This window comes from Gordionus sp. m RMFG-2023, chromosome 1 (genome assembly GCF_954871325.1).
Source record: "Gordionus sp. m RMFG-2023 chromosome 1, tfGorSpeb1-WG-v2, whole genome shotgun sequence".
Lineage (NCBI taxonomy): Eukaryota > Metazoa > Nematomorpha > Gordioida > Chordodea > Parachordodidae > Gordionus > Gordionus sp. m RMFG-2023.
The window spans coordinates 42,172,121-42,184,311 of record NC_088775.1 but is presented as its reverse complement, the minus strand read 5'-3'; the positions used below and the strand labels follow the sequence as shown (position 1 = coordinate 42,184,311).

The window sequence follows — 12,191 nt, the reverse complement described above, 5'->3', positions numbered from 1 at the left end:
TTCTACATTTCTTTTATAAATTATCTCCTTCCATATATTTAGACCTGATACAAAAAATATGAATAATAAAGTTTTATTTTAAAATATATTTTCAAAAATTCTCAATTTATATGACAAAAAATTAAAAAGCTGCAAATATCCTATAATAAAATATAATATTTAATTATAAATAATATGACATTCAGATTCTATTTGTAATGTAAAAATTAATTGTCGAACTATAACATATTGAAAAAAACTAGACAAAAATTTTATGGATGAAAAAGATGTAATCGATTTCACCAATCTTTTCCTCACAAATAAAACAACATACATCCACAATGTAAATATCGATTCAGTCATATAATTTTACTTTTCCCCAAAAATAATAATTTCAACCTTTATAATTTAACGTTTTTTACGATTTTTAATAAAAATATATGCATAACAATTGAATCTGTTGAATGTGAATATGCAAGTTAATATCTAACATACTTTATCTAAGCAAAAGTGTTCAACTCCATTTCAATGCTATAACAACATTTCTTTCTGTGAAAACTATTATCGGAATATTATTAAATATGAAGTTTACATTGACACATATTCACAACCAGCCTGATGAATATTAAGAAGAGAATTATATTTTAGTAACTATGAATAAACTTAAAGAACAAATTAGAGCTTACAACTATCAAAACATATAATCAAGTTATGCGTATTAGAAAAATGGATCCTCTCGTTCAACTCTATTCTAATGCTCTACCAACATTTCTATCTGTCAAAACTATTATGAATCGTGTTATTAAATCATTGAGACCACCTTTGCCTTTCATAAATTCTGATATCCGATTATAAATTAATACTTGATAATAAGACTTTTTTTAATTTGTAATGAAAATAATGAATTATTAATATTTTCTACACATGAACTACTTGAAAGTCTCTGTAATGCCGACCAAATTTTGATGGGCGGCACATTTTTTTCGTGTCCTATATTATTTAAGCAATTATACACTATTCATACAATAATTCTTTGCGCGTATATATTATTGCCAAATAAAAATAAAGAATTCTAAAAATAACCATTGTCGATCTATAGGTATTTTCTTTTCTCCAAGCCATTATAGATTTTTAAATGAGAGTACTTACAAACTCGAATAAATATTTACAACCTGCTATTTTCATTATGGTCAATGTATTTTAAGACGAATACAGGGTAATAGGTTGACAGCATATAGAATTCTTAATCCTGATTTTAAGAGATTTTATCGCAGACTAATGGCGATACCTTTCTTAACCGAAATCGACATACCATTGGTATTGTCAGAATTAAATAATGAAGTAGAGGCCTTTAATTTAGATCCCATAAGAGATCTCTTTACATACTTTAAAAGTACTTGGATTAACCCAAACGCTAAATTTAAATATAAGATGTGGAACATGTATGATGTTCAAGGTGTAAGAACAAATAACCATGTTGAAGGATTTCATCGTTCTATAAGTGTATATTACTTATTGTTACTTATCCTAATTTATATATTTTTATTGATATGTTAAAACAAATAAATGGGAAAAAAGTTACCGAGAGAAAAAAAAATACTGCAAAATAGACAAGAAATATTTTTATATTACACTACCTATACACCTTAGTAGTATTTAGAAAGTCAAAAAATCAAATATTCTACGAAGATATTTCTGTGAATTAAAATCTTTATTTTCGCATATCTTGGATAAGATATTTAATATCGAAAAAAAAAATTAAATGAAAAATAATCTAGTCAGCAGGTATATCATTATTTTTTTTCGATATTAAACATTGGTGTATAAGTAGTGTAATATAAAAATGTTTCTTGTCTGATTTTCTCGTCTATTATACAGTATTTTTTTTTCTTTCGGTAACTTTTTTCCCATTACGCAATTGGATAAATTTTATATCCATATCTTGTTGTATTTGTTTTAATATATCAATAAAAAGATATAAATTAGGATGAGAATATGTTATATACTCTTTTAAAGAACGATGAAATCCCTCAACATGGTTATTTGTTCTAACACCTTGAACATCATACATGTTCCACATCTTATATTTAAATTTAGCGTTTGGGTTAATCCAAGTACTTTTAAAGTATGTAAAGAGATCTCTTATGGGATCTATAAAGGCCTCTACTTCATTATTTAATTCTGACAGTACCAATCGTATGTCGATTTCGGTTAAGAAAGGTATCGCCATTAGTCTGCGATAAAATCTCTTAAAATCAGGATTAAGACGACTATATGCTGTCAACCTATTACCCTGTATTCGTCTTAAAATGCATTGACAATAATGAAAGTAGCATCCCTTGACAGAAATGGTTGGAAAAATTTCTTCGAGTTCTGTAAGTGCTCCCATTTCGAAATTTATAAGTGCTTTAGAAGGAGAAAAGGAAAAACCTATAGATCGGCAATAGTTTTTTAAAAGATTCAACATTTTTAGATACGTTTCTTTATTTTTATTTGGCAATAATATATATGCGCAAGGAATTATTGTATGATTAATCATTATATGAATAGTGTATAATTGCTTAAATAATATAGGACACGAAAAAAATGTGCCGTCCATCAAAATTTGGTCGGCATTACAGAGACTTTCAAGTAGTTCATGTGTAGAAAATATTAATAATTCATTATTTTCATTACAAATTAAAAAAGTCTTATTATCAAGTGTTAATTTATAATCCCCGTATAATCGGATATCAGAATTTATAAGAGGCAAAGGTGGTCTCAATGATTTAATAACACGATTCATAATAGTTTTGACAGATAGAAATGTTGGTAGAGCATTAGAATAGAGTTGAACGAGAGGATCCATTTTTCTAATACGCATAACTTGATTATATGTTTTACGTTTGCTTTGATAGGGGTACGCTCGAATTTGTTATTTAAGTTTATTCATAGTTACTAAAATTGCATAATGCTCTTCCTCAGATTCAGAATGATGGTTGTGAATATGTGTCAATGTAAACTGCATATTTAATAATGTACCTCTTGCCGTACAATGACTTAGTCTACATTTAAATAAAATTCCAAACTTATGATGAACATATAGAAATTTATTTGAATATAACAAATTACGTTTTTTTTGGGAAAGAATAAAATTATATGCTGTTCTACATTTAAATATGAGAATTGAATGTTATTAACTGATATTGGTAAAGTTACAGAGCTATCAGCTGCAATGGAGATATCGATTACAACTTCTTCATCTATAAAACTTTCGTCCAAAAATGGTAAAACATGGAGATCATCCTCTCCATCATCTTGTTCATGATTAATCACAGAAGTCACAATCTCTTCATTTCTACCCATCGATTCTTAAGGAAAAATATATTTTTGATTAATTATGATAAAATTAAAAAGAAAATATACTAACAAAATTTTGATTAACTATGATAAAATTAAAAAGAAAATATATTAAAAAATTTTGATTAACCAAAATCAGCATCTTCTCGAATAGGATTGATCATCGAGGATATCGACTCCGGACCTTCTTCAAGGATCCCAGAAATCCCCACAGCACCTCCATCTTCTTGTTCATGATTAATCACAGAAGTCACGATCTCTTCATTTCTACTTATCGATTCTTAAGGAAAAATATATTTTTGATCAATTATGATAAAATTAAAAAGAAAATATACTAACAAAATTTTGATTAACTATGATAAAATTAAAAAGAAAATATATTAAAAAATTTTGATTAACCAAAATCAGCATCTTCTCGAATAGGATTGATCATCGAGGATATCGACTCCGGACCTTCTTCAAGGATCCCAGAAATCCCCACAGCACTTCCATCTTCTTGTTCATGAATATTCACAGAAGTCACATTATCTTCATTTCTGATACTTAAGGAAAAATATACTAATTTGATTTTCATATTATATTGTAAAATACTTCCTCTTCTTGCAGTCAAGTACTTGCAAATATCTAGAAAATAATAAATTACATCTTGTATATTAAAATCTTGCAGATTAAATAATTTACCATTGCATTCTGCTGTCAGAGTAAATACATTATTTAATGTAAATCCTCTACCATGGCAGGTTGGAGAAGTACAAATATAATAAATTTTACATTTATAATATTTGGATTTTCGGTATGAAGTTGGTATCATTATTTAAGATTGCCACAATAACAGTATTGAAGTAAATACTTTAAAATATTAATATGTAAAAATTTTAATTAAAACAATTACCTTTTCCTTTAAGGAGATAAACAGATATACAATATTGATGTAAATGAGATTGCCACAATAACAGTATTGAAGTAAATACTTTAAAATATTAATATGTAAAAATTTTAATTAAAACAATTACCTTTTCCTTTAAGGAGATAAACAGATATACAATATTGATGTAAATGAGATTGCCACAATAACAGTATTGAAGTAAATACTTTAAAATATTAATATGTAAAAATTTTAATTAAAACAATTACCTTTTCCTTTAAGGAGATAAACACAAATTCAATATTGAAGTAAAGACTTTTTCTAGGAAATATTTCGAAATTTTGAAGCGAAATGGTATAATGACAAAAGACAGACAAACGGATCGGACCGATACCAAATAATTGGGGTTTAAATGGTTGAGGAATGTTTAAAAATAAATTTATATTTATATAATAATATTAATCAAGTAGATAAATTAAATTAAAACTATGATTGAAATAAGTATTTTCTTGATTGAGTCAAAGGAATCTGGGTGATAAGTTTTTTTGGCAATTATATATAGGCAGTGGACCTTATTTGGTTGAATATTTGAGGGTGTAATAGATATAAGTATGGAATATCTTGTAAGAGTATAATTTTGGTGAGTTTTATATCAGTGATATTGTGGCAATCTATGTCTCTGAATAATTTCTGGGCGAAAGTAAATTAATGATATTATGTAGTACTGTTGGAGTAAATGTTGAGTTTTTTTATTTTAGAGAATACCAATATAATTTAATTGAAGATCAGTTGAGGTTAGGATTCATTTGATTATTTTACTTAATTACATTATAAACAAATTATTTGATATAAAATTGTAAATTTTTAAAAATATATTATTATTATTGAGCATTTATGTGGTTACAGTCCGCAATTACCGTATCGTACCGCCTTTACTATTTTTCAGCCATAATTAGGGATTTTTTCGCATGACTTTTTGCTAAATTTTGCTTAAGCTTAAAATTTGTATGCTCAATTTAACAAGCTGATTGCTCAATATTTATTTTTACTTTATAAATATTGCCTTATGATTCCGTCATATTTTAGAAAATATGATAGTTATAATACTACTATGTATTACAAATGCACCAGGCCATCATGTGCAAGGAAAGGGATATTTAAAAATAATACCTTCCAAAAATCTAAATATTGTACAGGTATATTTTTTGTTAATCTTATATAAAATAATTATATTATAGCTCCTGCCTGCTTAGAAATAACACAAGTTAAATCTATAGCCACACAAAGTAAAATATAATTCTAATTTTATAATTTATAAAAATTTATTTTAAGCTGATTACATAAATGTAGATAGTATATCAGTAGCCACTCAAAGTAAAATATAATTCTAACTTTATTTTAAAATTTTATCTGAAATATTTTCTCCAGCAACATTTGAGATCATAACCAACCAAGGTAAATTATAAAATATATTACTAATATGCTATCTTGTTAACCTGGAAATTGTATTCTTAGCATCAAATAATATGATCCCTCTAACTAACCTAAGTAAATTTAAAATGTGTCATCTTGTTAACTTGGAAATTTTATTCTTAGCATCAAATAATATGATCCCTCCAACTAACCAAAGTAAATTTAAAATATGTCATCTTGTTAACTTGGAAATTTTATTCTTAGCAACAAATAATATGATCCCTCCAACTAACCAAAATAAATTTAAAATATGTCATCTTGTTAACTTGGAAATTTTATTCTTAGCATCAAATAATATGACCCCTCCAACCAACCAAAGTAAATTTAAAATATGCCATCTTATTAACTTGGAAATTTTATTCTTAGCATCAAATAATATGATCCCTCCAACCAACCAAAGTAAATTTAAAATATGCCATCTTATTAACTTGGAGATTTTATTCTTAGCATCAAATAATATGATCCCTCCAACTAACCAAAGTAAATTTAAAATATGTCATCTTGTTAACTTGGAAATTTTATTCTTAACATCAAATAATATGATCCCTCCAACTAACCAAAGTAAATTTAAAATATGTCATCTTGTTAACTTGGAAATTTTATTCTTAGCATCAAATAATATGATCACTCCAACTAACCAAAATAAATTTAAAATATGTCATCTTGTTAACTTGGAAATTTTATTCTTAGCATCAAATAATATGATCCCTCCAACCAACCAAAGTAAATTTAAAATATGCCATCTTATTAACTTGGAAATTTTATTCTTAGCATCAAATAATATGATCCCTCCAACTAACCAAAGTAAATTTAAAATATGTCATCTTGTTAACTTGGAAATTTTATTCTTAGCATCAAATAATATGATCCCTCCAACTAACCAAAGTAAATTTAAAATATGTCATCTTGTTAACTTGGAAATTTTATTCTTAGCATCAAATAATATGACCCCTCCAACCAACCAAAGTAAATTTAAAATATGCCATCTTATTAACTTGGAAATTTTATTCTTAGCATCAAATAATATGATCCCTCCAACCAACCAAAGTAAATTTAAAATATGCCATCTTATTAACTTGGAGATTTTATTCTTAGCATCAAATAATATGATCCCTCCAACTAACCAAAGTAAATTTAAAATATGTCATCTTGTTAACTTGGAAATTTTATTCTTAGCATCAAATAATATGATCCCTCCAACTAACCAAAGTAAATTTAAAATATGTCATCTTGTTAACTTGGAAATTTTATTCTTAGCATCAAATAATATGATCACTCCAACTAACCAAAATAAATTTAAAATATGTCATCTTGTTAACTTGGAAATTTTATTCTTAGCATCAAATAATATGATCCCTCCAACCAACCAAAGTAAATTTAAAATATGCCATCTTATTAACTTGGAAATTTTATTCTTAGCATCAAATAATATGATCCCTCCAACTAACCAAAGTAAATTTAAAATATGTCATCTTGTTAACTTGGAAATTTTATTCTTAGCATCAAATAATATGATCCCTCCAACTAACCAAAGTAAATTTAAAATATGTCATCTTGTTAACTTGGAAATTTTATTCTTAGCATCAAATAATATGACCCCTCCAACCAACCAAAGTAAATTTAAAATATGCCATCTTATTAACTTGGAAATTTTATTCTTAGCATCAAATAATATGATCCCTCCAACCAACCAAAGTAAATTTAAAATATGCCATCTTATTAACTTGGAAATTTTATTCTTAGCATCAAATAATATGATCCCTCCAACCAACCAAAGTAAATTTAAAATATGCCATCTTATTAACTTGGAAATTTTATTCTTAGCATCAAATAATATGATCCCTCCAACCAACCAAAGTAAATTTAAAATATGCCATCTTATTAACTTGGAAATTTTATTCTTAGCATCAAATAATATGATCCCTCCAACTAACCAAAGTAAATTTAAAATATGTCATCTTGTTAACTTGGAAATTTTATTCTTAGCATCAAATAATATGATCCCTCCAACCAACCAAAGTAAATTTAAAATATGCCATCTTATTAACTTGGAAATTTTATTCTTAGCATCAAATAATATGATCCCTCCAACCAACCAAAGTAAATTTAAAATATGCCATCTTATTAACTTGGAAATTTTATTCTTAGCATCAAATAATATGATCCCTCCAACCAACCAAAGTAAATTTAAAATATGCCATCTTATTAACTTGGAAATTTTATTCTTAGCATCAAATAATATGATCCCTCCAACTAACCAAAGTAAATTTAAAATATGTCATCTTGTTAACTTGGAAATTTTATTCTTAGCATCAAATAATATGATCCCTCCAACCAACCAAAGTAAATTTAAAATATGCCATCTTATTAACTTGGAAATTTTATTCTTAGCATCAAATAATATAATCCCTCCAACTAACCAAAGTAAATTTAAAATATGCTACTAATTTTATCTGGAAATTATCTTTTGTAGGCATTGAAGATTATTCGTATAAATTTATAAAATCTAAATTTAATAATAATTTAATCTATTCAAATAAATATTTATATCATCGCAATAGATATTTTTATAAATGTCGTTTACAAAGTTGTAAGGGAAGGGGTATATTAGGTACTCATTTTATGATGACTAAGCAACATAATCATGATAATGATGAAAAGTATTATGAACTTTTACTTACATTAAATGAATTAAAAAATCAAACAAAATTAAATAAATATTTAAGCTTACATAAAATATATAAAAAGGTTATGCGCGTAAGGAAATTAGATTCCTTTGCGATGCGACATCCTAAAACCTTACCAACATTTTTGTCGGTAAATACAATTATGGCACGCGTTATTCAATCGACGCGGCCATTCTTACCTCGCACAAATGCTGATATAGCATTGCTTGAGGAACATAAAGTCACAATAACTAATAATAATTTTTTAATTTGTAATGATAAATTATTTATTTTTTCTACTCGTATACTTTTATCTCGCCTTTGTTTGGCAGATAAAATATATCTAGATGGCACGTTTAATGCCGCCCCTAAACTATTTAAACAATTTTACACTATAAATATTATTATAAATAATACATTAATTATCTGTGCATATATTCTTTTACCAGATAAATATAAAAATACATATATTCGAATGTTTTATTTATTAAAAAATTATTGCTTATCATTAGGTTTAATTTTTTCGCCACCAAGTGCAACAATAGATTTTGAAAATGGCTTATTTTTAGCCCTAAAGGAAATTTTTCCAAGAATTATTGTTAAGGGTTGCTATTTCCATTTCTGTCAATGCATCGTAAGACGCATTCAGGAATATCGCCTGACCCAACTACACAGGCGAAATCCTTATATTCATAAATTTTTTCGTATTATAATGGCCATCCCATTTTTATTAGAAAGGGATGTGCCATCTATAATGATTGAGTTAACTAACCAAGCTCGATCTTTTCAATTAAGTTCTATTTTAGATTTTTTAAATTATTTTAAAAATACTTGGATTAACAGTAATGCCAAGTTCAAATATGAAGTGGAACACATTTGATGTTAGAGGGGTGAGGACGAATAACCACGTTGAAGGATTTAATCGTGCTTTAAAGGAATACGTTCCTTATTCTCACCCCAATATTTATTTATTTATTGATATCATTAAAAATATAGAACAAGATATGGATCTTATGTTGATGCAATTAGATGATGGGCGAAAAGTTACCGAAAGAAGAAAAAATATATCTTATTAAATTATAAAATAAGAGAGATAATGATACTTTATTGTGGATATTTGACTGTAACCCGCAATTACTATTATTAAATAATGTTAAAAAAGCTAAGCTAAAATGGCTGACAAAATGGCCCCTATAAGTTTGAAGTGAGAGATTTAAAAATATTAAAAAATTTAAACTTTACAGATTAGACAGATTTTACTATTTAAAGTAAATTATTTAATATTTAATTAATTTGATATAAAGAAAAGTTTATTAATATAAATATTAGAAAATATATAATTTTAGTATTAAATATTTATATAAATTAATAATATAATATAATATTGAAAATACATATTTATTTAAATTAGATATGAAAAATATGTAAATTTATTAAATTGTAAGATTATAAGATTTTATTAAAATATAATAATTAATATAATTTATTTAATATATTTATAATATAAATTGCATATTTTAATATTATTAACATATTTAATAAATAGAATTTATTCAATATTATATATATTTTTTATAATAATTCATAACAAATTTTTCTTCTGCATTAGATAACTTATCTGTTTAATAATAAAAATATAAATCAATTTTTTTGTAATATTTATTCTAAAAAATAACCTATAATGGTAAACTAGGAGTCATTTATTTACCTCGTTTTCTGTATATAATTTCATGAGACTTGTAGCTGGGTAGAAAATAAATTTGAGGGTAAATGGAAAATAGATATTTATTATTTCTATAAATATCACATTTACTCATATATTTTAATATTTTTTGTAATTTCTAATGATTAATGAAATCGTTAATTTTTTTACTAGGAACTATATAAATAAAATTTTTATAGTATGTATATATACTTATTATTCCTTTAAATATCTGATTAACTCATTTTTTTTGTTATTTCTAAAGATTAATGGGATCGTTGATTATTTTTTCTTACTAAGAACTCCTTTGATATAATTTTTACAGTAGGTTATTACTATTATTCCTTTAAATATCTGATTAACTTATGGATACATATTAATTTCTTTTTATTTCAAGTGTATAATTTGACAATACAAAACATTAAATTATTATTCATTATAAAATTTTTCTAAAAATTCGCGTAGACAATATTAAAAAAAATTTTTATAAGAATTTACATATATCAGGTTAAATAAAAAAAATAATTTTATAAAAGTGCGCGAAACAATAATAAAAATGATAATTTTGAATTGAAATAATTTATAAAAAAAATATAACGACAATAAATATAAGTTATACAAACTGATAAAAAAATATACAAAGGAAGGTTTCATATTTGTAATTTAAAAAGAATATTCATCTTTTATAAATTGAATAAAAGAATCTAATAATTATTGAAATTTTATTTAATTTAACATATATATTTTATTGGAATAAGAGTATCGCCTCTGATGGCGATACTCTGAGATAAAATTTTGTTAACTTTCTCTTTATATTTTTTTTATTATTATAAAATTAAATTAAATCAAAAGTTTATATAAAATGAAAAAGTGATTTTTACAATTTCGTTAATGTAATAAATATCATCAGTCATTTACATAAAATTAATACATCTGTTAAAATAAATCACTTTATCAAATAAAATATACATTAAAAAAGTTTACATTACAACAGAAGGGTAGTGTACCATTCAGGCATTCCAATCTCAATAACATTATGATTAGTATTATGAACTTTTACCATATAAAACTCTCCACAAATGATGATATAACAATAGTTGAGGAACATAAATAGATTTTGAAATTGGCATATACCATTTCAGCCAAACCCAACTACAATAAAATAACTTGGATCAACAGTAATGATATTTTTTTAATGATTTCAAAAAAAATATAAAACAAATTGATTAGATGATGGACAAAAAGTCACCAGTACAAAAAAATGAGCTAAACACCAATAAATTTTTTAGAATATAAATATCTGGATATTTTATCCAAATATTCAATGGGACTATATAAATTTCCACAATAAAGTATCATTATCTCTCTTATTTTATAATCTAATAAGATATATTTTTTCTTCTTTCGGTAACTTTTCGCCCATCATCTAATTGCATCAACATCAGATCCATATTTTGTTCTATATTTTTAATGATATCAATAAATAAATAAATATTGGAGTGAGGATAAGGAACGTATTCCTTTAAAGCACGATTAAATCCTTCAACGTGGTTATTCGTCCTCACCCCTCTAACATCAAATGTGTTCCACATTTCATATTTGAACTTGGCATTACTGTTAATCCAAGTATTTTCAAAATAATTTAAAAAATCTAAAATAGAACTTAATTGAAAAGATCGAGCTTGGTTAGTTAACTCAATCATTATAGATGGCACATCCCTTTCTAATAAAAATAGGATGGCCATTATAATACGAAAAAATTTATGAATATAAGGATTTCGCCTGTGTAGTTGGGTCAGGCGATATTCCTGAATGCGTCATACGATGCATTGACAGAAATGGAAATAGCAACGCGTAACAATAATTCTTGGAAAAATTTCCTTTAGGGCTAAAAATAAGCCATTTTCAAAATCTATTGTTGCACTTGGTGGCGAAAAAATTAAACCTAATGATAAGCAATAATTTTTTAATAAATAAAACATTCGAATATATGTATTTTTATATTTATCTGGTAAAAGAATATACGCACAGATAATTAATGTATTATTTATAATAATATTTATAGTGTAAAATTGTTTAAATAGTTTAGGGGCGGCATTAAACGTGCCATCTAGATATATTTTATCTGCCAAACAAAGGCGAGATAAAAGTATACGAGTAGAAAAAA

At 25.3% G+C, this 12,191-nt stretch overlaps 3 protein-coding genes across 3 annotated transcripts; 1 reads left to right on the top strand and 2 right to left on the bottom strand.

Moving 5' to 3' along the window:
* Positions 1-1,849: 1,849 nt before the first annotated feature.
* LOC135925758 (uncharacterized) lies at positions 1,850-2,842 on the bottom strand. Its single transcript, XM_065461233.1, has one exon. The coding sequence runs from the start codon at positions 2,840-2,842 to the stop codon at positions 1,850-1,852; it is 993 nt and encodes a 330-aa protein (XP_065317305.1).
* A 103-nt stretch (positions 2,843-2,945) lies between these two features.
* Positions 2,946-3,892, bottom strand: LOC135925751 (uncharacterized). The gene is made up of 4 exons (XM_065461221.1): positions 3,718-3,892; positions 3,449-3,598; positions 3,091-3,329; positions 2,946-3,023 (listed from the first exon to the last, which is right to left on the bottom strand). Exons 1-4 carry the CDS (start codon positions 3,890-3,892, stop codon positions 2,946-2,948), a joined length of 642 nt encoding a protein of 213 aa, XP_065317293.1.
* Positions 3,893-5,257: 1,365 nt separating this feature from the next.
* On the top strand, positions 5,258-11,882 carry LOC135925743 (uncharacterized). Its single transcript, XM_065461208.1, has 9 exons — positions 5,258-5,379; positions 5,422-5,469; positions 5,516-5,557; positions 5,612-5,638; positions 5,699-5,731; positions 5,780-5,812; positions 5,861-5,974; positions 9,166-9,365; positions 11,799-11,882. The coding sequence occupies exons 1-9, from the start codon at positions 5,295-5,297 to the stop codon at positions 11,880-11,882; spliced, it is 666 nt and encodes a 221-aa protein (XP_065317280.1). The 5' UTR covers positions 5,258-5,294.
* Positions 11,883-12,191: the final 309 nt, after the last annotated feature.

What these genes read in the sequence shown, in the direction of transcription:
- LOC135925758 (XM_065461233.1), bottom strand. Translation starts at nt 2,842, where the DNA reads ATGCGTATTAGAAAAATGGATCCTCTCGTTCAACTCTATTCTAATGCT.
- LOC135925751 (XM_065461221.1), bottom strand. Translation starts at nt 3,892, where the DNA reads ATGAAAATCAAATTAGTATATTTTTCCTTAAGTATCAGAAATGAAGAT. An exon ending in TCGAGAAGATGCTGATTTTG is followed by an intron (nt 3,330 to 3,448) that starts GTTAATCAAAAT and finishes TTTTTCCTTAAG; the next exon opens with AATCGATGGGTAGAAATGAA. An exon ending in TATTCTTTCCCAAAAAAAAC is followed by an intron (nt 3,024 to 3,090) that starts GTAATTTGTTAT and finishes ATTTAAATGTAG; the next exon opens with ACTAAGTCATTGTACGGCAA.
- LOC135925743 (XM_065461208.1), top strand. Translation starts at nt 5,295, where the DNA reads ATGTATTACAAATGCACCAGGCCATCATGTGCAAGGAAAGGGATATTT. An exon ending in TATATCAGTAGCCACTCAAA is followed by an intron (nt 5,558 to 5,611) that starts GTAAAATATAAT and finishes TATTTTCTCCAG; the next exon opens with CAACATTTGAGATCATAACC. An exon ending in GATCCCTCCAACTAACCAAA is followed by an intron (nt 5,813 to 5,860) that starts GTAAATTTAAAA and finishes TTTTATTCTTAG; the next exon opens with CAACAAATAATATGATCCCT.